The 22,988-nt window shown below is 35.0% G+C and overlaps 6 protein-coding genes across 8 annotated transcripts; 2 read left to right on the top strand and 4 right to left on the bottom strand.

Moving 5' to 3' along the window:
• Window positions 1-624: 624 nt before the first annotated feature.
• LOC130941603 (cytochrome b561 and DOMON domain-containing protein At2g04850) lies at window positions 625-2,264 on the bottom strand. Its single transcript, XM_057870164.1, has one exon. It carries the CDS (start codon window positions 2,165-2,167, stop codon window positions 971-973), a length of 1,197 nt encoding a protein of 398 aa, XP_057726147.1. The 5' UTR covers window positions 2,168-2,264; the 3' UTR covers window positions 625-970.
• A 792-nt stretch (window positions 2,265-3,056) lies between these two features.
• LOC130941406 (50S ribosomal protein L3-2, mitochondrial) lies at window positions 3,057-5,962 on the bottom strand. Its single transcript, XM_057869894.1, has 6 exons — window positions 5,748-5,962; window positions 5,306-5,639; window positions 4,783-4,992; window positions 4,217-4,321; window positions 3,915-4,028; window positions 3,057-3,562 (listed from the first exon to the last, which is right to left on the bottom strand). Exons 2-6 carry the CDS (start codon window positions 5,630-5,632, stop codon window positions 3,389-3,391), a joined length of 930 nt encoding a protein of 309 aa, XP_057725877.1. The 5' UTR covers window positions 5,633-5,639; window positions 5,748-5,962; the 3' UTR covers window positions 3,057-3,388.
• Window positions 5,963-7,234: 1,272 nt separating this feature from the next.
• On the bottom strand, window positions 7,235-9,860 carry LOC130942098 (putative MO25-like protein At5g47540). The gene is made up of 11 exons (XM_057870786.1): window positions 9,614-9,860; window positions 9,369-9,533; window positions 8,979-9,097; window positions 8,812-8,889; window positions 8,607-8,700; window positions 8,388-8,447; window positions 8,223-8,291; window positions 7,997-8,095; window positions 7,847-7,891; window positions 7,638-7,740; window positions 7,235-7,398 (listed from the first exon to the last, which is right to left on the bottom strand). The coding sequence occupies exons 1-11, from the start codon at window positions 9,728-9,730 to the stop codon at window positions 7,289-7,291; spliced, it is 1,059 nt and encodes a 352-aa protein (XP_057726769.1). The 5' UTR covers window positions 9,731-9,860; the 3' UTR covers window positions 7,235-7,288.
• A 225-nt stretch (window positions 9,861-10,085) lies between these two features.
• On the top strand, window positions 10,086-11,977 carry LOC130941743 (uncharacterized). The gene is made up of 2 exons (XM_057870320.1): window positions 10,086-10,270; window positions 11,424-11,977. The coding sequence occupies exon 2, from the start codon at window positions 11,426-11,428 to the stop codon at window positions 11,768-11,770; it is 345 nt and encodes a 114-aa protein (XP_057726303.1). The 5' UTR covers window positions 10,086-10,270; window positions 11,424-11,425; the 3' UTR covers window positions 11,771-11,977.
• A 1,196-nt stretch (window positions 11,978-13,173) lies between these two features.
• On the top strand, window positions 13,174-14,893 carry LOC130940914 (polygalacturonase-like). Its single transcript, XM_057869198.1, has 3 exons — window positions 13,174-13,625; window positions 13,851-14,369; window positions 14,451-14,893. The coding sequence occupies exons 1-3, from the start codon at window positions 13,188-13,190 to the stop codon at window positions 14,673-14,675; spliced, it is 1,182 nt and encodes a 393-aa protein (XP_057725181.1). The 5' UTR covers window positions 13,174-13,187; the 3' UTR covers window positions 14,676-14,893.
• A 99-nt stretch (window positions 14,894-14,992) lies between these two features.
• On the bottom strand, window positions 14,993-22,389 carry LOC130940911 (uncharacterized WD repeat-containing protein C17D11.16-like). Of its 3 annotated transcripts, none has more exons than XM_057869196.1 (21): window positions 21,922-22,389; window positions 20,987-21,585; window positions 20,811-20,876; window positions 20,397-20,436; window positions 19,723-19,802; window positions 18,644-19,020; window positions 18,378-18,562; window positions 18,121-18,200; window positions 17,939-18,037; window positions 17,718-17,838; window positions 17,467-17,525; window positions 17,299-17,364; window positions 17,152-17,222; window positions 16,917-17,013; window positions 16,558-16,632; window positions 16,249-16,347; window positions 15,996-16,139; window positions 15,885-15,914; window positions 15,727-15,789; window positions 15,536-15,613; window positions 14,993-15,449 (listed from the first exon to the last, which is right to left on the bottom strand). In XM_057869196.1, the coding sequence occupies exons 6-21, from the start codon at window positions 18,763-18,765 to the stop codon at window positions 15,375-15,377; spliced, it is 1,464 nt and encodes a 487-aa protein (XP_057725179.1). In that variant the 5' UTR covers window positions 18,766-19,020; window positions 19,723-19,802; window positions 20,397-20,436; window positions 20,811-20,876; window positions 20,987-21,585; window positions 21,922-22,389; the 3' UTR covers window positions 14,993-15,374. The 3 variants fall into 3 exon arrangements, with proteins under 3 accessions (XP_057725179.1, XP_057725180.1, XP_057725177.1); XM_057869197.1 differs by lacking the exon at window positions 19,723-19,802 and having other exon boundaries at window positions 18,644-18,734; window positions 18,873-19,020; window positions 21,922-22,387; XM_057869194.1 differs by lacking the exon at window positions 19,723-19,802.
• Window positions 22,390-22,988: the final 599 nt, after the last annotated feature.

Here is a 22,988-nt window from a genome sequence, read left to right as displayed (position 1 = left end):
GAAGTAATCTCAGTTCACATTACTACTTTAGTTTTAATAATGAAACTGAAGTCAACAGTCAACTGTTCCAAGTGGGCAGAGTTGAAGAGAGTAGGAGTGGCAATGGGTAGGGGAGGGTAGGGTTTGGATCCAATCCTAATTCTATCCACGGGTTAAGAATATTTCAACCTGAATCCTACCCGCTATTAACCCGCGGGTACCCGATCCTATTCGCGGATTATATAAAAGATACATTATTATTATATAATTTGATGATAATTAAAAATAAAACTGATTTTTATGTAAAAAAAAATATTAAATTATTAATTAATAATTTTTTTTTAGTGGCTAAAGATCTTTTGCATTTAGTGAAAGGTCTTTAATTCAACATCCACTTAATACATATTTTTATATAAGTATATAACATATACATATATAGAATGCGGGTTGGTCGGGTAAGGTTGAGGCTCAACCCGTACCTTATGCTACCCGCACCCTACCCTATCTGATGCGGATCGGGTTGGCAACCTTACCCGACCAGGTGAGATCGGATTGGATACCCGCGGATAGGATAAATATTGCCACCCCTAGAAAAGAGTACAAACTACAAAGAGTTTGAAAAAGAAGACAATAAAGGCAAAACTACCAGGACCCAAAAATGGGGTAATTGCATTTAACACCCTTAAATGTTTATGTTTTATTTGTTGATGCCACGTAAATTTTAAAAATTGCAAACGCATCCTCGTTCATGACTTGATGCTTCATTGTATGCATCATTCTTCTATGAATTGAACAATTAGAAGCTAGCCCATGTTCCAAAAACCATTTAAAATTGCACGCAAGCTTTTTCTAATGCATGCACAGCTAGAATAAAAATGAATAACAGAATATTTGACAGAAATTTCTAACACAGTAGCATTTTTCATGTAAAACCCATTGCTGTATATATTATATGCTTCCAAAATCAAAATCAAAGTTGTGTTATTTGCACTTAATGATGGATGGCACTGCTCCCTTTGTCTGAAACCCCAATGAGGCCTTCCCTTCTCAGCTTCTCTTCCTTGGATTTTCTACAAAACACAACCCAAGAATTCACCTCCAAGGCTATGCAAATTCCAATGAGAGTAGAGAGACCCAAGCAATAACACAACTTAGCATAAGACCTACTTGCCCCCATCACTTGAAAACCTTGAAACACATTCACAAACCCAAGAACCACACAAGAGTACCCTACAAAATGGTGATAGGACTTCCAATACTTCCTGAACTTGTTCCTTGCATTTGGCCTGAAAAACAATGCAAGTGTCTGCAATGCCCCTAAGCAGAACACAGCGATTCCAAGCTTCCTATGAAGCCCATATTCCACTCCTGGAGAAAGCTGCCCAAGGCGTATTCCAAGTGCAAAACCAGCAGTTCCAAGTGTGAAGGCAAAGAGTTGAATCCCTGCATGTGCATAGAACCATGTAGTTCCTAATGCTTGAATGTGCCTAAGGTAACGAGCACTTATGGCCCCCATTGGCAAAAGAAGACCCCATGAGATTGCATTCAAGGTTCCATGGATGACCCTTAATCCTGTCAGATCATGGTGCTGAGATGCTGAAGATCCTGATAGAACATCAAAGGTTGTAATGGAAGACAAGTCACTAGAAGTTGTTGGGTGAATGGTGGGTGAGTAGCCCTGGACATAGAGTCCACGGTTCCAAACAAGGTGGATTTTCGTTTTGTTCGGTTTGAGTTTGATTGAGGCATAGATTTGGATGGCTGCGCCGTTGTGGACAGTGGCTAATTTTCCGCCATACATTGTGGCAGTGGAGGAGAGGAGGTGGATGTCAAGGGGCCGAGATAGGAGTGGCGATTTTTGGAGCTTAACGGTTGGATCAAGAATGTAAGGTAGAAGGACTATTTGGCCTGAGTTTGGGTCGGGGAATGCTATTAAGGCACGTGTCCCTGTCATCTCAGGTGAAGTTGGGTTGATTCCGCAACCAACCCAACCGGAAGGGGAGATGAAGGTTCCGAAGAAGGCTAGTTCCAAGGTGGAGTTGTAAGGGTGGAAAGTCCATGCTATGGAGGCTTGTTGTGTTGGGAGGTTCATGCATTTTTGGAAGGTTTTTGTGTTGGTTTGTGTGGTGCAGTGTGATGAGAATGCTGTGTGTGGAAGGAGGAGTAAAAAGAGGTAAAGAAGCAGCATTGTGATTGTTGTGGAAAGGTTGAGAGTAAGAGATATGAGAAGAGGAAGGATTCAATGGTAAGGTATAGGTTTTGTTGTTGACACTTTGTGTTATGTAATGATGGAATAAGCCATTATGGATGTTGAACATGAAAGTTAAAGAATGAATATGAATATAGTGAGTGCTTAACTTTGAAGGGAAGACAATGGTATGCGTTTGGTGTGTATTAGAAACATTGTGAATAATATTATTGGTTCAATACATTAAGATATTGTTGTGCCTAGTGTTGGGTGTGGCTACTCCCTTTTTATGGTATATTGTGATTTATTATTCATGAGATACGGAAGATTGCGCTTGCCTTTGAAGCTATGTCATAATAATTTCAATTCAGATTTTAGAATTTGAGCATCAATTTTTAAATTTAAATGAATGATTTATATATGCTCACTTTATGTTGGCACACTGAATATTTTGAGAGAGAATAATAATTATTTGGTGCTGGATTAGTGATTCGTCATCCATCAAGAAACAACATTATTAGTACTTATTATTAGTAATAATAACATGCAAAACCACTTTCACCCATTTTCACCTAATTCTTTTATATATTTTCGTAGTGGTCTTACCTAATTCTAAGTACTAATGTGAAACTCGACTAAAGATAAACGGCACAACCCTTGTTTAACAAAAACGAACAACTTTTAACAAAGGAAAAAAAAAAAACCACCAACCTACCTGCACTTTGTATATTTACAAAAAGAAACAACCATGACTACAAAAAAAAAAAAAAAAAAACAAAGAAGAAAAGTGAAATCATTTTAGATTACAATTTCGAAACATGCACAAAAAAAATTGAATTAAAAAAAAAACAAATATAGAGAAACATTTGTAATAGCAAACAACTCCCGCGAAAAGAAGACTGTATAGCATGTGAAACGTAGAATACTTCACCCGTAATGCTTACACGCTTAATAGTGCATATTCAAATATTTTCTAGAATTTCAAAATCATTTAATTCCAAGTTTCCATACTTATTTGTAGGATTTGCAATCTCAACTTATAGAGTTGATGAATGAACCTAAAGCTACAGTAAAAGCCTCAAAACATGTGAGAATCTTCCTCGGATGGTTCCCCAAAATCTCTTCTCTTTTCTTTTTGTTTCCCATCTATATTCAAAGAAAACAACATGATTGCAGAAAGTGAGCCTAACATGAATAGAGCAGTTTCTGAATTGCCGCTCTTTAATCTGTAATCATAAATGGATCCACATCCCCAAGATCAGCCACCAAAGGCTTCAAATTTTCTGTATCTTCATCTTCCGGGGCAAAGAAAGTTGGGAATGGAAGTATAGATATGTCCGGTTTTTCATAGACAGCATCTTTTATAAAAACGAAGTTCCCTGTAGCTCCTGGAACCTAATTTTGCACATCATAACAAGGGGGGAAATGAGTCAATGACAAAGCTCAAATTTTAAAATTCGGGTGAAGATCAAGGAAAATTATGAACCAAGAAGTTGTAAATCAATCACCAAAACAAATACCACCCTTGATTTTTGTCAGAGATGGCATTTGTTGCAAGAATGGTTTTGGCTCATTAAAAATTCCATGATAGTCTATACTATGAATGTGAAGTGGATTGGAGGACACCAACTCTAAAAAATTTAGAGCAATCATGCACAAGTGGCAGATGCGTACATCAGATATTTTATGCTATTTAGCTCCAATTCACACTTCACTGTGAATAACAAAAAAAGTATTAAGAATCTACCTGGCCTTTCACCCACATCAAATTCCTTGCTGGACAAATTTTGTAGACCCACACATTTTTAACTGTTCTTTGCTCCCCACCCATGCGTCCAGGCATCTTTTTACCTTTAAACACCTGAAATGTGATGGTAAAAACAATTATTTAGAATGATAAATTAATAACAATAAGAAAACAACATTCTTCCAAATAAAATCAGTTTATTCATGGAATAAAAAAAATATTATCACATATGAACATGAAAATACAGAAAGCTGTGTAGTAAGAAAGCATAAAAATGACCAGTTTACAGAATTCTGACTTACCTTTCCAGGAGCGTCCCTTTGACCTGTAGAACCAATGCTTCGATGTGATAATGATGCACCATGGGATGCAGGCATTCCCTTAAATCCATGCCGCTTCATTCCACCCTGGTAAAAAATGAAAAATGGAAATTGAAAATCATATAACTAAGAGATTAAGGTCTATAAGACCAGTAGCAAACAACTGTCCCCTTTGAGTACAAAGAAGGATTCAACACACAAAGGACTATGCACATACATATCCAATGCATAAATAATATAAAAACCGCAAAAGGAGAACTACAAAGACCCTTGTTTCAAGATTTGTTGGATTTATTAACTTATTCTTGCAACTTCAGGACTTAGATAATTGGTAGCATCAAAATCAATATTTGAGCTTAATTACAATTTGCTATAAGAACTTTCACCATTTTTTAACCAATTGACAATTGGAGGAATGGTAAAAGCATTACTAAAAACAAAAAACAATAAAAAAAAGATGCCATGCACTGTCCTATCATTGTATGAGAATAAATCCAATCACACTACACATATGAGCAGTATTTAACATTAAGATAAGAGATAATCACCTGAAAACCTTTTCCTTTTGTGATTCCCGTTATATCAACATACTGGCCTGGCACAAAATGACGAACATTAAGCGAAGTACCAACAGGAAGAAGTGCATCCTCTGTCACCGGAAACTCCCTTAGCTTCCTCTTCATCGGAACTCCTTGAGCCCGAAAATGACCCACTTCAGGCTTGGTCAAATGCTTCTCCTTCTTCTGCCCACAACCAATCTAACTAGAAACAAAGCAGCAAAAAACTTTATAATTAGATAACACAAACTTAACCCTCATGCAACTTGCCAAGACAAAAGAATACTACTCCAGTGAGAAAAATAAAATCATACATTGAATTTCTGCGAGTTTGAGCTAAATTAACAATCAGGACATCGTCCTTTATTTACACTCTACTCTTCCCTTTGGTGTAAATGACTCTAACCTCAAAATCAAGAACAAAATAATATATGATCTAAACTTTTTACAAGCAGAAACCACCAAAGGAATGCAATTTGTTTTTAACACACAAAAAAATGACAATGCTACGCACCTGGAGGGCAAAGATTCCTTCCTTCTCAGGAGTCTTAACCTGAGAAACGATATTATCATCGACCCAAAGTACGGTTATTGGAATTCTAGCGCCCCATTTATCCCAGAGTGCACTCATACCACACTTGAGGGCTATAATCCCGGTTCGTTTGGAATTTGGGGTCATCACCCCTGGCTTCGCATCGATAATCCGAGTCTCAGCCGCAACGGCGGCATCGGAGCTGAATCCCCTCAGAAATCGAACAGGGAATGGTGTCGCCGCCACCGCCGCCGCATCGGTTGCGAAGAATTGAAGACGAGAAACGAGGCCTCTCGAAAGGGCCAGCATCGCAGAGCTACATAGGAAAAATAGAGAAAAACCAAATTCAGAAAAATCGGAAAATGCGGCATTGGTTCAACATTGAAATAGAAGTTTAGCTTAGCTCAGTTCAGCTGATACTTACTCACTGAGTTGAAGGTAGAAATGGAAATGGAGATCGCAGTTTCTCACTTCACAGAAATAACGAATTGAAGCGGCAAAGTTTGCGAAGATTGATGATTTTCAGATCGGAGCTGCGAAATTTGAGAACCCTAACCCTTTCTGCGGACGTGGCACTACGGAAGTAGCAGAAGGAAGAAGGGGGAGTGAGTCATGGGGTTTAGGGTTTTGATGACACACTCTTTCTCAAATTGAATAATATTTTATTAATTCATTCTTTATTTCGACAAAATGGATTTGTCTCTCTTTCAAGTAATGGTAAAAATAATTTAATTTCAATTTTATTTTACTTTTTAAGGTATCTACTAAATTCAATTTACATACATTTATATATTTTAAAAATGTATGTATTATACTATTATTACAATTAATCGATTATTTTACACTATTAATATATAAAACTTAAATCAATAATTTATATTGATTCTATTTTTATTGTCGAAATGTATTTATCTAAAATTGCTTAAATTAATTCGTTATATTCTATTGCAATTGAAATTCTGAAAATGCTTTATATTTTTATTACAGGTAAAGATGATTTGTTTTGCAATTTTTAGTTAAAAAAATTTAGTAGTGTGAGCGAACAAATATAAAATTTGTTTTTTTACTTGCTTAAAATGGTTGTCATATTTCTTTAACCAAATCAGACTATATTAAATTTAGTCAACAAAAAAAGAAAAGACTATATTAAATTTGAATATTGATCGTTCAATTGATACAAGAAAAAATAGTTTTATTTTATTAACTTAGAATTGATCAATAAGACAAATATATGACAAATTTAATTATTTTATTTTAATCAACTTTTGAAAAGAAAAAATATGAAAACTGAGAAACCCCCATCTCTTTTATGAGATTTCAATACAGTCAAATTGAATTAGCTAGATTTTTAATAATTAGACCATATGCTTGTTATTCTCAAACCCAACTCAATTAAGCTAATTTGGAACTAATTTAGGTTGGTCAAGTGATTAATTCACTCGTCCACTTAAGCTAAGCAAGTATCGAAATTCAAATTTTGCATTATACATGCAACAACCCAGACCTTCAAATGTAGCTAAAAAAATTAATCTAATTTGGCCGAACTTCCACATTTATTTTTTTTTAGTTTGCAATATAATTCAATAATTATGACATAGTGAAATCTTCAAATTTAAATTTATTTTTATAACACCAATGGAAACATAATATAACAAAAAATCGTTATATTTACATAGAAAGAAGAGTTGTAATTAATTAACTATTCTCAAAATTCATGACATGTCTCAAAGAAAAAAACTCCATAAGACAACAAAACATGTACCTAAAGAATTTGGATCTTCTTACGTTCAAAATGAATATGATATTCTCATATTCACATCTCCACCATCAATTTGATTATTTAAAAAAAGTACATCCAAAAATAAACAACTAACAATAGAAATGTAAACATGATAATAATGCTTTGTTGGTTTTGAATATGAGAAGATTTTTATCCTATATGTATGTAATGTGTGTAATGAAGTTTCAACATTGAACTTCACAATTGTCCATAGATGTGCCATGGGGATCCTTGTGTCCAAGACTAATTATCTCACTAATTACTTGTTGTTTATCTGCTTGAAATTGCTCATCCGCTACAAAACAAAACAAACCAAATTACCTAAACAAATTAACTTCAAAATGGAAAACATACATATAATATTTGAAAGAAAAATCTTTTATATAAAGTTCATCTTTTATGCAGATATCAGACAATCTTTTATATAGAGTTCATCTTTTATATAATGTTCACAAAAGTATATCACAAAATTCATCACACTCTTTTCTTTTTTCTTTTAAATTGGCATTTATCACTGTATATATATATGCATACCTTTCTCAAAGTTGAAGTCACCAAGAAAGTTCAGAAGCTTATTCCTGTTTGTAACAAGTATATTGACAATTTCAGGAGGCTTGTTCTGGTTTGCAACGAACAACTGTCAATGCCAACATTTGAAATAAGCAACATAATATTTTATCAGAATAATGAATCCATAAAAGAAGTTAGACTGAAATAGAGGAATTATATTCATTCATTCCAACCTTAAAAACATGGAAGCTTTCGTACTGAATTGTTTTATTAGAATCCTGAGATTAGAAAACATAAAAGGATCGCTAGGTGGGTAAACAAAAAAAGTATTTGGTCAAATGTTATGCAAGTCATAAAAAAATGTGAGATCGTAGAATGCATACCCTTAGGAGGTTCATGAGGATGACCATGTTACTTACTGAGCTCACATACCGAACCATTGTAGCAGAATTGGAGCGATCCAATAACATATCCGCCAATAACTGATAGCATGTAAAGTTTTAACTATGATCAAGATTAAGAAGATGGCCTTCCAAACATTATATACAGGATTTAATGAATCAACAAAGGTACATTATATTCATTCTAGGCAGAAATTTCAGTGTGTACCTTAATGGCAAGTCGTCTAGTGAAATAACTGTTAGATTCTAGCAATCGAGTATTGTACTCTTCAAAAAACTGAAATTTGATAGATAGTAGCATGTTTTAGCTAATGATATGTTAATACATTGATTAAAAGGATAACTTTGCTTTCGTATTCATTGATTCACTTACCCAATCATAATTCTTGGAAAGAAATTCAGAGACGGTGGATTTGTGCCTTGTTAATAGCTCCTGTAATAGATAACAAAACAAAACTTCAAGATCTTGGATTCATTGTCAATAATGGATGAATAAAAGATGTTGTATCCTTTGTTATAATAACATCCACAACATTAAGTTGTAAGGATTTATAAATGGAAATTAAATAGAGGAATGGAATCATGAGTATACTTTAAAAGTTGAAAGAGCATCTGAGGCGATTTCGAAATTCGGCAGTTGAATATAGTCAAAGAACTTCTTCATGTGATCTGATCCCAAGACATGTCTGAAAAACATAAATTAAGCCGGTTGAGATTGTGAGAATGCTTAAGTATGTCAAAAAAAAATTAAAGAATTATTCTAATTAATCAAGAAACAGATCATTGTAGATGCTTACCTAGCAACACACTGATGGCGTATGCACTCTCTTGCAACCGCACCATAAGTCAAAGCAATGTCACCATCTTGTTCATAACTAACAAAATTAAATCAGCTTGTTAACCAAATGTGTGAAAATGATCAAGCACTTCAAATTTCAACAAACATTCGTCTAAAAAGTTTTACCCATTAATTAGCATATCCACGAGATCCAAATTTTTTTCCAGGTATTGGGAAGCTATTATCTGTGAATTGATTCGCTGCCTTTGCAAGTTTGCAATCACATGAGTAGCATCTTGGCGAGCCTACAAAGGAATAAAAATACAGAGAACATAAATTAGAGAAAGCAAGCCCTGGAATGAATAAATGGAGTCTCAATTAATTCTGCAAAGACATTTTTCTTTTTTTCATTTGCCTTTATATGAAAGCTTTTTAGGATCAACAAAAAAACTAATTCTAGACTTTTTCATTATAGAAATTTTGATGTTATCTCATAAAACTGCGTGTTCCAAAAAGTTAAGCCGATATGTAGAAGACATATTGAATGATTATATTTGTAACAGAATGATTGGTTACCCCAAGTGGTAGATTTAGAAGAAAGAGGACAAGAAGGCGAAATGTATCCTCCTTGAAGAACTCTTGAGTGACTTGAGAACACGCATCTGGAATTGGCTCTGATTCACCGTTTCCATATAGAACAGTTCTTATGTCCAATATCGTCCTGCTTAGATCTGCAAGATACTGTATATGTATGCATACAAATATAATTAATAAAACTAATATAATTTAGGTAGCTAGGTTGATTGAAGAAATTAAGTAACCTTTTCTTCACGCTTTTGATCGATGTCAGATTTGGAGCTGAGAAGGAGAAGGAGGTGGTGGACATGGCGGACGAGCTCCGCAGGGGTGCGAGGCTTGTTCTTGAAAAGGCCCTTCATGATGATATCATATCCATTGTGGCAATGCAATGCGATTTGAATTGCATGGAGACGGAGAACATCATTGCCAATTAATGATGCTCTTGCTGCACGTAATTAATGCCTTTTTTTGGAAAATCCACAAAACTAATCTGACTTGTTCGCACATCATTGCTTCTATTTTCCCAAACCTGCCGCATCCATTCATTCTTTCCTAATTTTTTCTTCTATGCTTTTAAGTTTTAACAAAAAAAAAATTAAATATTAGTCTAGCGCAGATTTATTATTTTACTATATTAACTTTGATTATTTTATAGCTAATTATTAAGTTAAAAAATAAATAAATATATCTAATATATAATTTAAATAACAGATACATTGATTTAGTGTATTTTTTTATATTTATAATTTTTTATTTATGCAGATCAGAAAAGAAAAGTTTAGAAAGAATGTAATTACTAATTAGCACCTGTTTGAAGAGAGTGAGTGAGTGGGTCTGAGTCGTAGAGAGTGGTATACGCGCTGTTATCGAAGCTCTGCACCTTCTTCTTCGATCTTCAGGTAATGCTATGCTCTCTCCATAAACCTCTTCTTCTTCTTCTTAGTCGGTGTTCTATGTGCAATGTATCAATCAATTGCTTCATTTATATTCGATTACTTGTTCCCTGTTTTTTCACTTGCTTTCTTTCCTCTTGCCCCACCCACTAATCCACCTTCTCATCTACTTGTGCGTAATCGAATTGGGGGCATCGCACAATCTTAGCTTCTGCGTATTATACTTATTGCTGGGTTCGTTTATGTATTGTTTGTTTCGTTGTTTACTGCTTGCACCCCACCTGTTTGATGCAATTCCCCAACCAGAATTTGAATTTTCAACAACCCCTTTTTCATTATTTGTAGCTCCTCTCTCTCTTTTTTTTCCTCTTTGGGTTTCGCGTGCATTGATCCTCAATGTTTTTAGATGCAGTGGTTGCAAAAGTTACTTTCTTTTTTGCTTAATTACGCTCTCCGCATTTGCCACTTTCTTGCTCTGTATACTCTGCTTAATTGCTGCCTTGTGCCTGAGTTATCGTGCCCTTATTGGTGTCTTGGAAACAAAGGAAGTTGCTAGCTGCTGCTACTACAGTGCATTAAAGTGAAGAAAAAATGAAAAAAGGAAAACCAAAAAGGACCCAATATGGTGCACGAATAAGTTAGCAATTTTAGAGAGTTAGCAAAACTTAATCTCTTGTGAATCAAGTTTCTTTTTTGCTTGTGTTACTTGTTCTCCTTAATCTTGATATTAAGCTGTTAAAGTTTAACTTCCCCCTAAATTTGCTGTTGCATGCTTACAAAATCAAACACCAGCTTTGATTACCTCTTTTTTGCATATAGCAAATTTTTGGGACTGTTACCAACTTTGCTCATAGATTTCTCCTGAGCTTTTGCTAATAAGTTTTATCGAAATCTTAAAGATATATGCTACATGGCCCATATCCTTGATTAATTTTGCATAAGGTAATCCATGTAGGAATGTTGAAAGGGGAAAAGTTTATATTTTGCAGATAGATTGAAATGCTAGCCTTCTTTTGTTCAATATTCAGTTCTCTGATGTGGCGGAATGAATGAGGGAGAAATAGTTATTATGACTGTTGATAAATAACTGAGTTTTGTGTGATATGCCTAAAATTTATGTGATACTGACAAATGAAGTTTCCTTTGCACCACAAAACAGACATGGTTATCCCTCCTCCAGTAAGGCCTCCAAGGATCACACAATTTCTAAAACCCTATGTTCTGAGAATGCATTTTACCAATAAGTATGTGAGTGCCCAGGTGATCCACACGCCAACTGCTACCGTGGCCTCTTCTGCTAGCTCACAGGAGAAAGCATTGAGATCAAGCTTGGAAATTAAGCGTGATGTGGCCGCGGCTGCAAAGATCGGGAAGATACTAGCCGAACGGCTCTTGCTTAAGGACATTGCTGCTGTTTCTGTTCATTTGAAGAGAGAACAGAAGTATCATGGGAAGGTTAAGGCAGTTATTGATTCTCTCAGGGATGCTGGCGTTAAGCTTCTTTGAGTTTAAGGTGGTTGTGTGTGTTTTAGTTGTATCCGAGTGAGTGATCATCCTTGTTGGAACTTGTCTTTAAGGAGAAAAGAAAGATGGTTGGAAATTTCTGGTACTTCTGTATTATTTTAGTAGAAAATAATAACTAAAAAAAGTTAAACCAATGTAATATCTTTTATGTTTGTATTACCCTCATATCAAGAAGGTTCACATTTTTTATGGTGGTTTGTTTGCTCGACAATCTACATCTTTTGCGTATGAACATAACTTGCTTCAAGGGATAGTTATTAAAAGGTATGAAAGGATTACAAATCTTGCTTACGGATTATAACGTCAACACTGCGAAGAGTGTCTTCCATGATTAATAATGAAATGAAAATTATGATTAATCAGTAATGGATATGAAATATTCTTAAAGTCAATATTTACAATATTAAATTCTAATCTGAAGGTGGTTGTCTAATTTATCATGTATAATATGATATAGAGTTTAAATATTAATTTGAAGTATATATCGTTTTAAAATAGTCATAATTTGCAATTTAAAATAACTATTAGGATAATAATATTGTCACTACTATTTTTGATAATGTCACTTCATATATACTTTTCCTATATTATACATTTACATGAATATATAAAAATGGGTGACTATCAAAATAAAAGTGATGATATTTATTTTCTAACTGTTGTATTCTATTGTTTAAAGAATATCACTCTATTTTTCTTAAAGTGCATTAACATTAGTCATTGCTATTAGTACTTAGAAGTCACAATGTTGCTATTTCTTATTGATATTGTAGAAAAAAATATCTAATATTAAATTAGTTATGTTAAAAAATAAAAAGAGGGTAAATAAAAATAAAATATGAATATTTAAAAATAAAAAATTACACATGTAAAATAAGTAAATAACCATCATTACCAATTTATTATTTTTTAATAAAAAGAGAAATAGAATAGACCTATGTTAAATAGTTTTGCTTTTCTTTGGTCATGGGACCTATTATTAAAAAATACAGCTTTTTTTGGAAATAAATTCTAATTGTCTTTTTTATAGAAAAATTTATTAATAGTGAGAATACCTAAATAAAAGACTGGTTTACAAATAGCTTACATCATGGCTAAATTTAAAATGCTTACAGAAGATATTTGGTAAAAGCCTCAACAGCAAAAAATTACAGAGAACATTCTATTAATCATATATAATTAAATTTCTAAAAATGATTATATGAGATAAATAAGTCAGAAATCTCTGCTGGTGCCAGCCTCCTGAACCCACAAACAAAGGCTGCCACAATCCACACCATATAATTTCCCAAATAAATATCGTTCCCAACACATTTGGAAAGCAACTTTTTAGAAGTTCAAGAAAAACATTAGTTTCTTTCTTTGAAAAAGAAAGGACAAAGTTTCAACAATAACAAACATGGATATGGAGTTGAGCACCACAACGCTTGTTTTATTCATATTGCTGGCTGCGTGTGGCATAGCTCAATCTCTTGTCGTTCCTATTTCAAAATATGGTGGGGTACCTAATTCAGATATAACTCAGGCTCTTACAAATGCATGGAGAGAAGCATGTGCATCACCAACAGCAAGCAAGATTGTGATACCTCGTGGGAATTTTAGAATGAGGGCAGTGGATTTGAAAGGGCCTTGTAAGGCTCCTATTGAGCTTTATGTTGATGGAACAATTATAGCACCAATGAACCCTCGTGGTGTTGGCGATGAATGGCAATGGGTTAAGGTTCAATATGTTGATTACTTCACCCTCTCTGGCAATGGTGTTTTTGATGGTCAAGGTGGAATAGCTTGGCAACAAAATGATTGTGGAACCAACCTCAATTGTGCTAGGACTCCAATGGTGAATAATATTTTTCTTTTTGCGATTTCTTACCATTTTACAATCATGTTACGCGTACAAAAAAATCAGCTGCTAAATCAGACATTTGTATATAATAGCTAATTAGCATTTTTATAAATAATCAATAGTGTCTAGATAGTATATAAGTTGTTTTTGTGTTTCTTATTTTCAAACCAGATTTATATATTTATGTCTAAAAGATGAATGAATTGTGTTTGATGACAGAATTTCGGTTTCAACTTCATGAAACATGCAGTTGTTAGGACAATAACATCAAAGGATAGCAAGAACTTTAATGTGAATGTATTGGGGTGCCAAAACTTCACCTTTGATGGGTTCAAGGTCATTGCACCAGGGAACAGCCTAAACACAGATGGTATCCACTTGGGAAGATCAAATGGAGTCAGAATTCTGAACACAGACATAAAGGCCGGAGACGATTGCATCTCGATCGGCGACGGAAGCGTGAACACATACATCTACAATGTGAAGTGTGGACCTGGCCATGGCATCAGTGTTGGAAGCCTTGGCAAGTACACCACTGAGGCTCCTGTGAATGGTCTTATTCTCAAGAAGGTCACTCTCACAAACACTGACAATGGTTTGAGGATCAAGACTTGGCCTAGTGCTCCTGGAACTTCTCCTATCTCTAATCTCTTTTATGAAGACGTTACCATGATTAATGTCAGGAACCCTATTATCATTGACCAGGAGTATTGCCCTTGGAACCAGTGCAATAAACGGGTATATATTATTCATCACTATACATATATACATACATTATTAATTGTTACTAATTGTTTCTGTTTGTGTGCACTTGTTTAGAATCCATCAAAAATAAGGATAAGAAATGTTTCATTCAAGAACATTAGGGGAACCTCACTAACCAGGGAGGGGGTGAACCTCATCTGCAGCAGTGCTTTGCCATGTCAGCAGGTCAGCCTACGTGATATTGATCTCAAATTCAACGGAGCTCCGGCAGTCGCCGTATGTCGTAACGTCAGGCCCACCGTTGCAGGAAGAGCTCTTCCATTCGTAGCTGCTAATTAGAGCCTTTGCTTAACACATGCATATATACAATGCAACCATGGCTCTTCTTATAACAGATTTATTTATTTATTTATTCGTTTAGCTTCTATGAAGGTGACGAAGGTGCATAAGTCGTCGTCCTAAGGAGAGTTGTAGTGCTCTTTATGAGTTACAGTACATGCTCCTTCGTACAAATTGGTTCAAAGATCAATAGTACTTATTAATTTGAGATGTTTCAAACTGTGTATTATATTTATTATTATTATTTTGTAATATAATTTATTAATTTTATTTTGACAACCGATAATTCAAACACCCACGTAGTATTTCAAAATCAATTTTAAGAAAATTAAAACAAACAACTCGTTTGCTTTACCAATCTAATTTACCATTGAACAACGTTGGCAGTTTGGCACACAAGTTCGATTACAGAAGACGCTGCAACTCGTTATTCACAAGCGCATGACTGCAATTATATTACAAAGGCAAAAAATTGGAACACTCAATGATCCAAGCTGTAGAATAAATGTTCATTCAAAACTTATAAGGATGCTAAATACATGAATTATGAGAGAGAATATGCTATCAAACTCTATATATCTACCATCCTTAATATATTGCTTTCAACCTGTTTCGCAACAACTGTATCTAACTTAAATACTTCTAGCCTACCAGTAACATATGAAGGGGAGACCAGGAAGACTATTATGCTCAATTATATCACGACCGAGTTCTATTCTTCTTGTAATTTTCATAACGCCGAGAGACAGCAGACTCAGATAAAGTGTCCCAAACCTACAAGGTATGAGTGACAACAGTAAATTTCACAGAAAAATCTATCAACAACACAAATTTGAATTTCTGTGGCCCTTTTCACTCACTTGCAATTTTCCCTCTGAGCCTCCTATAGCCAACACAAAGGGGTTGTCCTCTGAGAACGAAATAGAAAATACAGCTCCCTGAAAAGCCGCATCCAAAAACAGAAGTCAACCGTGCTACTTGTATCATGATTCAGACTAGAGAATACCTTTTTTTCCATTGAAATCTCAACAAATAAAAGAATCAAACTTACAGCATTGGAGTTTTTAGATGCCACAACAGATGGTTGGTTATTCGATAAATCCCAAAGCTTTACCTGCAACAAATAACAGTACTCGAATGAGATGATTTCCAATTCTGCAAGATATAGTATATAGGAATAGGAACACAACAAATTGACTTTACAATTACCGTTTTGTCCATCGATCCAGTAGCAAGTAGCTGCAAGAAGGCAGCAAGGTACGGTTAAACTAGAGTACATAATAACTTGGTATTTCTCACCAAAACATTGAAAATACATACATTAGGTGCTGAGACGTTATAGGATACTGAGGTAACAGCTTTGTCATGTGCATGAAGAGTAAATGTAGAACTTAGATCAGATGTGGATTCAGACTTTGCGGTCCGAACATCAAAACACTTGACAGTACCATCCTCGAGACTCACCTAGAAGCACAATTTAATTATTATTAGTGAAGCTAAAACTACGCATCCATGAAAACACAATTACCAATTCAATCAATGAAACGAGAAATAAAAATTAACAATAACACACCACAAAATAGTGCTCAGTGTGTGGATCCCAGGCCAAGCTCTCGACATCAGCTGTGACTGACCACTTATAACCAGGATGGGATGGCATCCTTCCATCCCTCTGCAAAGTGTAATAGCATTGAAAGCATTAGAATGTTAGATAACTAAGAAAAAGGGCAGACAGAAATTCCAATGTGATCATTTTTAAAGAGAAAGTCTGTTTTGGCACATGAATATTATACAACCAAAATCTACAGTGTAATAAGTATCCATTCCAGATAAAAAAAGAAATGAAAAAATATAGAGTATATAAGCAACATTCTATCACTACCAGGACCACAGTATGATCAAATGAACCACTAAGAAGAATTTCTGGTTCACGATGATTCCAAGCAACTGCTTGAACCTGTCAAGATAGATGAACAAAGGCATCAGACAACATATTGACTCAAGCAACCCAAATTAATGTTAGTAAGACAAAATATACAATATTAAATGACTTAATTAAGGAAAAAAGTGAAAATCTTTCCTACCAACGTATAAGTAATATTTCTGAGCTTGTACACTATTTTAGAAGTAAGGAAAAAAAGAAAAGAAAAGATGATGGACATGGAGGGAAAGTCCTTTTTATCAATAAAAGAAGCTCATATTTGTAATAAATAATTTATTGCACTTTAGCATACTACTTGCCTTGTCTGAGTGATGCTCCATTGTACTCTCACACTTCCCAGTAGCCACATCCCAAATCTTGACTCGCTTGTCAGCACTGGCACTAGCAAGTATATTCCTGAATGTTTTAATAATGACTGTCATCAGAGGTGCAAAAGAATAGAATTTCAAATTAAGTAATAAATGAAACCTTTATGTCCCAAAAGGTGCCCAACAGATGAAATAATACCAAAATCCAGTTTTAAATTTAACAAACCTGAACGCTTTGTTCCAGGCAAGACCAAGTACAGAGTCAGTGTGACTGTCATCTTTGTATTTGATTGATTTCTACAAAACCAATTAACAGAATCAGTAACTGGGTCTATACTCAGAATTGCACTTCAACACAAAAAGATGTACAAACCTTCTTCCCCTTCTTCTTTTTCTCTGAAATGCCACCTAAAACCATGCATGGCTGCACTGCATCAATCTGGGAACAAAGGAAGCTTAGAAGGTATTCAATGAAAGTGGCTTTATATTCTGAACGATGTTTCCAACTTTTCAGTTAAATTTATTAACCATATTCACTTACAACATCAAGGTCCCAAATTTCTATTGACGGTTCCATTGAACCAACAGCTAAGAAGTTTCCTGCAATGATAATGAAATAATAATGAGATAGAAAGTAGAGGAAGCATAAGGGGATCAAGTCAAATTTTGAGCATGCAAATGAATGCTAGAATTTAGAACTTATTTACTAAAACAGACAAGAAAAAACCAACATATTTAATAAAAAAAAGGAGTAAACATGCGAGATGCATTGACAAAGGCAATATTCCCCACCTTTCTCTCTTCCTTGAAGGCAGTCAAGCCAAGCTGTGGATAGTGGAAATGCAGGAATTATGATATCATGATGGACATACATGTTCATCTCACTAGTACCGACGTCCTCAAGTATATGAACCTTGTAGTAGAAAAAGGCGCAGCTCATATAAGTCTACCATTGCATCACATAACAAACATCAAAGAAAAATACATCAGCCAATAAGTGAGGATTTGTTTACCTCGAGAAGACTGAGATCGTCCTCAGTACGAGCACAAACAATGACAGAATCAGTTGGATTAATGATCATGTCTTCGAGTTCCTCGGAGTCATCATCATCCTTAACAAGGTAAAAAAAAAATGATGTTGTAGAGTCACAAATGAAGGTCAACAGCAGAATGCAAACGAAGCATTGGAACTTACGTTCTTATCTTTGATATAAGGATCCAGGTCGTTACTTGGATAATAAAGATCACCAATCCCGGAACTAAATACCTCAACTCCTAAGGTCAATAAAAAGATGCAAATTAACACAGACAACACAAGGAGACAGAGCTAGCTAGCTAACCATAGCCATGGCTGATATCATGCTAAGTGATTCGATAGCTAACTCTAACTAAAACCGCTAACTAACGAACTAACTAAACAGATAGATAATTCCCTGAGATGTTATTGTATACCTTCATCTTCATCATCGTAATGTTCCATGTCAAGCTCCTTCAAACCGAGGGCAATATCGTCCAATTTATCGGCCTTCCCGAGAGCATCAGCAACATTGAGTGCTCGCGCAACTTCATCGACGGCGCCACCGGCATCATCCATGCGTTCATCACTTGCTTCTTCCTCATTTTCACTGTCTGCTCCACTGCATAACATACATGTATTGTTAGGTATTTGATAAAATTTTATAATTGGCTAAGTGAGTTTTGAAGAAGAAGAGAAAGACCTGGCGGCGGCGGCGGCGGCGGCGGTGATTATATCTTGAATTTCTTCCTTGGAAGGAGGTTCAACTACGGTAGGTTCCGCCTTCGAAGCACCTATCGGTATCCACGAAATAGCTGAAATCATTCTGAGACTCGAAATCAAACGAAAGAAGAAAGTGGTCTGTGTGTGTAGAATGGTGGTGGCAGCAGCTAGCCGCAGTAGCAGAGAGTAACAAGGAGGAGGAGGAGAACCCTTAATGGTCCAGTTCGGTGATGGCTTAACGGGCCTTAAAACAAACTCAACCTAGCCCAATAAAGACCCAAATATTTGGAAGCCCAAATTGATTCGGCACCGAAAATTTCTTTCCTCTTTTCACTTTTGAGAACTCATCATAATCCTCTGCAATATTCAATTCACAATCAAAAGAGAAAAGAAAAGAAAATGGTTAAAAACAAAAACTATGAGGAAGGAGAATCAAATACTTAAAAGTTAAACTTAAAACCACATTAAATTAAAGAAAAATGTCTTTTTTTTTTTAAAAAAAAAATCATTGTCATATGACTTGTAAATAGGGGTGTTCGCGGTGCGGTTTGGTTCGGTTTTTGAGAGAAATGTCATCCGATCCGATCGTCTAATTAAACTGCGGTTCGGTTTGGTTCGATTTTTTTATCGAGACCATCCAAACCAAACCAAACCAATTAAAATCGGTTTGGTTTGGTTCGGTTTGTTCGGTTTTTTCAATCAATTAAAAAAAATACTACAATACTATTTCACAAAGTCTTATACATTTGAGATCGACAAACACAAATACACAATTGAAATCAACAATACATCAAACCTACTAAACAAATACATTAAACAACAAAATCAATTTACAAGCAATAATTCAGTAATTCAAAACCTCAAACACTTGATCCAAAACCTCTGACACTTGATAAATCATACTAAATCACTTCAAAACTCAAAAAGTAATTCAGTCATTCAACAGAACAACAAAACAAAACAAAACAAAAGCAGTTTCAGTAATTCAACAGAACAACTAGCAAGGCATCAACAATGAAATAAACAAGTCAACAACCAACAGCAATCCATCAAATATACATTATTAGCTCCTATTTTATGCTTTATTGTCATCAAAATGCAGTGAAGAGGATTTGCATATCTCTGGATGCATCCTATACCTGTCATGATAAAAAAAATCAAGAAAAGGATTCAGCTTTTATCATAAAACAGGACAATGTAAAATTATAGTAATCTTTGCCTAACAAAAAATAAGCCATAAATTAGAACAACACTAAAATTAAAATAACATAAATTAGAACACCAAACCACAAACTCAAATTAAACAATTAAAACAGAGAACACTATAAACTTAGATAATAAAAATAAGAACACAGAACAAATTTTCAAAGAGAAATTATCAAACAGAACCACAAATTACCAAAGCTGCAAGAACAAATTAGAAAGATATTATATTAGAAATTACACTTGACATCTAGTATAATTGAATACTTGAAGATCAGAGAGTGACTTGTTCCAACAATATTCCAGCATCATGGTCATTATCATATCAGAATTCATCATAAATCACATAATACTTCACATTAGAATAATATATCAACTCTCAAGTCTCAACAGATTTAAGAATTATAACACATAAAAGTACTCAGATACAGGTTACTTGTATAAAAGCATATAACCACAATCCAAAAGTTAAATGAATACATTAAAAAACAAATCACATAACAAAACATCATAACTAAAATCAATCTTACCTTGATACAGACCACATAGGATTTCAACTTTCAGGATGAACTGCAAGAGCAGCAAAACACAGAAATATAAAATCAAAATCAGTATCTCAAAATATTAACTGACTTTTGCTATACCAGAAAAGAACTTACAATCACTGAACCAGCAATAAACATGACTTCAGCTAAACATGACAGTGAAATATGATACTTAAAGGAAGCTAAACAAAACTCAAACTAGGAAAACATCATCATTATTAATTATATATGTAAATATACAATTTACCAACTTTGGCAAAAAAAAAGAAAAGGCTCCTGCCTTTTGTTATCTACAAGGAACTAAATCATGAAAAAAGGGGTCAAGACTCAAGAATATTGCTTCTGAGTATTTGTACATCTACACTTTGACCTAATATTTGTGAGTTTTAGATTAGTTACCTTGTCAGATTTCGGGAGAAGGCCTTGCAATTTCTTGATTCTTTCGCTAATTCGTGCTCTTCGTACCTGAAATTGAACATTTGTTTAACGATTCAATGGCTGTTTCACTAATATGGTAGAATCTAGAATGAATACTAATGAATTATAGTTGTAAAACCAATTGCCATGAATTTTACCCTCTCTGCAATGCTTCTAGGCTGAGTGGCAAAGCCTCTCTTCGACGCTACTGGGAAGAACGCTGCTGGGTCCGTGCTCGCTGTCACTAGGAAGAAGGCTTCGGCGCTGCTGGGTCGGTACTCGCTGGGAAGAGCGCTGCTGGGAAGAGCGTTGCTGGGTCGGCGCTGCTGGGAAGAGCGCGGCTGGGTCGGTGCTCGCTGGGAATAAGGCTTCGGCGGCGCTGCCAGGTGGTGGGAGGAAGGGCTTCGAGCTCGAGACTCCAGTGCAGAGAGCAAGAGTGCGAGACGGAGAGAAGAGAGCAGCTAGAGGCCTAGATCTAGGTTTATGTTTGGGGGTGGGGGTTAGGTCACGAGTGAGTAAGGAGAGGAGTCACGTTTGGGGGTGGGGTGGGGTTGTTTTTTAAGGTTTTTAATATACCGGTTCGGTTCGGTTCGGTTGGGGTTTTCATTGTCAGAACCGAAAACCGAACCGAACCGCAATAAAAACAGCAAAACATATTTTTTTCGATTTTTTCGGTTTTCGATTTTTTCGGTTCGATTGATCGGTTTAGATTGATCCGGATCGGTTTTGAACACCCCTACTTGTAAACAACAGAAATCTGTCAATAATCAAATAACAAATACTTTATTATATCTTAAAATAACAATCGTGATTCAATTGTACAACTAACTTCCAACAATAAATCAAGTTTGGACAAATCTTTTTCACTGTTTGACCTTTGTCTTTGTGAAATCACCAGCAAAAATGTCTTCTTTGTTCCTACTACCATGGCATTATATAAAGGATGTGCAGCACATGAAATAACTCCTTCAGATAAAAAAATAAATCTGTTTTGATGATTTTGAATCCTATTCATCTTGAAAACATTATCAGTATCCTCTTTGTAATGCATAACGTATAAAAAGTAAAAACTATGCATCATTTACTAGCTTACTTCTTGATGGATGAGAAACTCACTGCTCCTTTCTATTCATTGATCCCATTCTTGGCATCGCTTCTCGGCAACCTCACATGACGGCACCGCAACACCCTTCTTGGACTCGTACAATTCTCGAGCTCCCGAACCGAATCTGCAGATTTATCCCAAACGGACGACCGGCTCGACGATAGATCACTATGAGCTCTGCGGAGCCTATTACTGTCAACAGCGCCTTGGAATGAGCGGTGAGACCTGACCGGCGCGTGGAAGCAATCGTCTCTGCGGGCACGCCCAAAGTTCAAGCCAGTACCCAAGATTCTTGTACGCAGAAAAAAAGGAAAGTTTGGTAGAGTTGAAGTGTGGTCAACGGTGTCAGGTGAAGGAGGAGTTGGGATTATGGAGCAACTGGATTAGATTGATGATCTATGAGGAAAGAGGGGGGCGGCGGATAGGGGAAATTAGGGTTGGAAGGGAGAAGGACTGAGGGAGGCGTTGGGTTAGGAGGGTTTTTTTTCTCTCCTGGCGTCAAAACGGACAACGTTTTTTAGAGAGATTACAAAACCGGTCCTTTAAAAAACCCGGCCGTTTTCATCCGGTTTGCCGATAACTAATTTAATATATATTATTTTAGTCTCTAATTAATAAAAAACTAATTAAGCAAAATAAATATAATTAACTAATTTAAGACACTAATTTGATCATATTAAAATACTAATCATATCATCTTTTTGTTTGTAAATATTATTGCTAAAATTTTAACATTTTATATTAGCATTAGAGATGAGTTGAGATTCACAATTTATGAATTTAGGAATCAATTTAATCATTTTTAAAAGTCAACAAATTTTTATGAACGTTCACAATTTTAAAAACTAAAGTTTGCATTATTTCTTTAATTATATATATCACATAACTTTTTTTATGTTATAATTTCGCCATCTTTCTTACAAAAAAAAAAAGAATAAAAGCGGTTAAACTTGTTCAAATAATGGTTGTTAAGAAGACTCTAGTTGTTGTTATTATTAGAAGATACTTCAACTAAAAAATAAACAAAAAGAAAAATCTTGTGAATTTGGGATACG

The sequence above is a fragment of the Arachis stenosperma genome, chromosome 7, assembly GCF_014773155.1.
Source record: "Arachis stenosperma cultivar V10309 chromosome 7, arast.V10309.gnm1.PFL2, whole genome shotgun sequence".
NCBI lineage: Eukaryota > Viridiplantae > Streptophyta > Magnoliopsida > Fabales > Fabaceae > Arachis > Arachis stenosperma.
The sequence above is the reverse complement of the archived record's forward strand: the minus strand, read 5'-3'. Positions and strand labels throughout refer to the sequence as shown.

Coding starts and splice junctions, on each gene's coding strand:
- LOC130941603 (XM_057870164.1), bottom strand. CDS start 2,167: ATGCTGCTTCTTTACCTCTTTTTACTCCTCCTTCCACACACAGCATTC.
- LOC130941406 (XM_057869894.1), bottom strand. CDS start 5,632: ATGCTGGCCCTTTCGAGAGGCCTCGTTTCTCGTCTTCAATTCTTCGCA. Junction 4,322..4,782: donor CAAAAGGAAAAGGTTTTCAG/GTGATTATCTCT, acceptor ATTTTTTACCAG/GGTGGAATGAAGCGGCATGG. Junction 3,563..3,914: donor TGATGTGGGTGAAAGGCCAG/GTAGATTCTTAA, acceptor GTGCAAAATTAG/GTTCCAGGAGCTACAGGGAA.
- LOC130942098 (XM_057870786.1), bottom strand. CDS start 9,730: ATGAAGGGCCTTTTCAAGAACAAGCCTCGCACCCCTGCGGAGCTCGTC. Junction 8,701..8,811: donor CGCCATCAGTGTGTTGCTAG/GTAAGCATCTAC, acceptor TATGTTTTTCAG/ACATGTCTTGGGATCAGATC. Junction 8,096..8,222: donor CTAGACGACTTGCCATTAAG/GTACACACTGAA, acceptor ACATGCTATCAG/TTATTGGCGGATATGTTATT.
- LOC130941743 (XM_057870320.1), top strand. CDS start 11,426: ATGGTTATCCCTCCTCCAGTAAGGCCTCCAAGGATCACACAATTTCTA.
- LOC130940914 (XM_057869198.1), top strand. CDS start 13,188: ATGGATATGGAGTTGAGCACCACAACGCTTGTTTTATTCATATTGCTG. Junction 13,626..13,850: donor ATTGTGCTAGGACTCCAATG/GTGAATAATATT, acceptor GTTTGATGACAG/AATTTCGGTTTCAACTTCAT. Junction 14,370..14,450: donor GGAACCAGTGCAATAAACGG/GTATATATTATT, acceptor GCACTTGTTTAG/AATCCATCAAAAATAAGGAT.
- LOC130940911 (XM_057869196.1), bottom strand. CDS start 18,765: ATGATTTCAGCTATTTCGTGGATACCGATAGGTGCTTCGAAGGCGGAA. Junction 17,526..17,717: donor CCTTCAAGGAAGAGAGAAAG/GTGGGGAATATT, acceptor TTATCATTGCAG/GAAACTTCTTAGCTGTTGGT. Junction 16,633..16,916: donor TGGAGCATCACTCAGACAAG/GCAAGTAGTATG, acceptor CTATCTTGACAG/GTTCAAGCAGTTGCTTGGAA.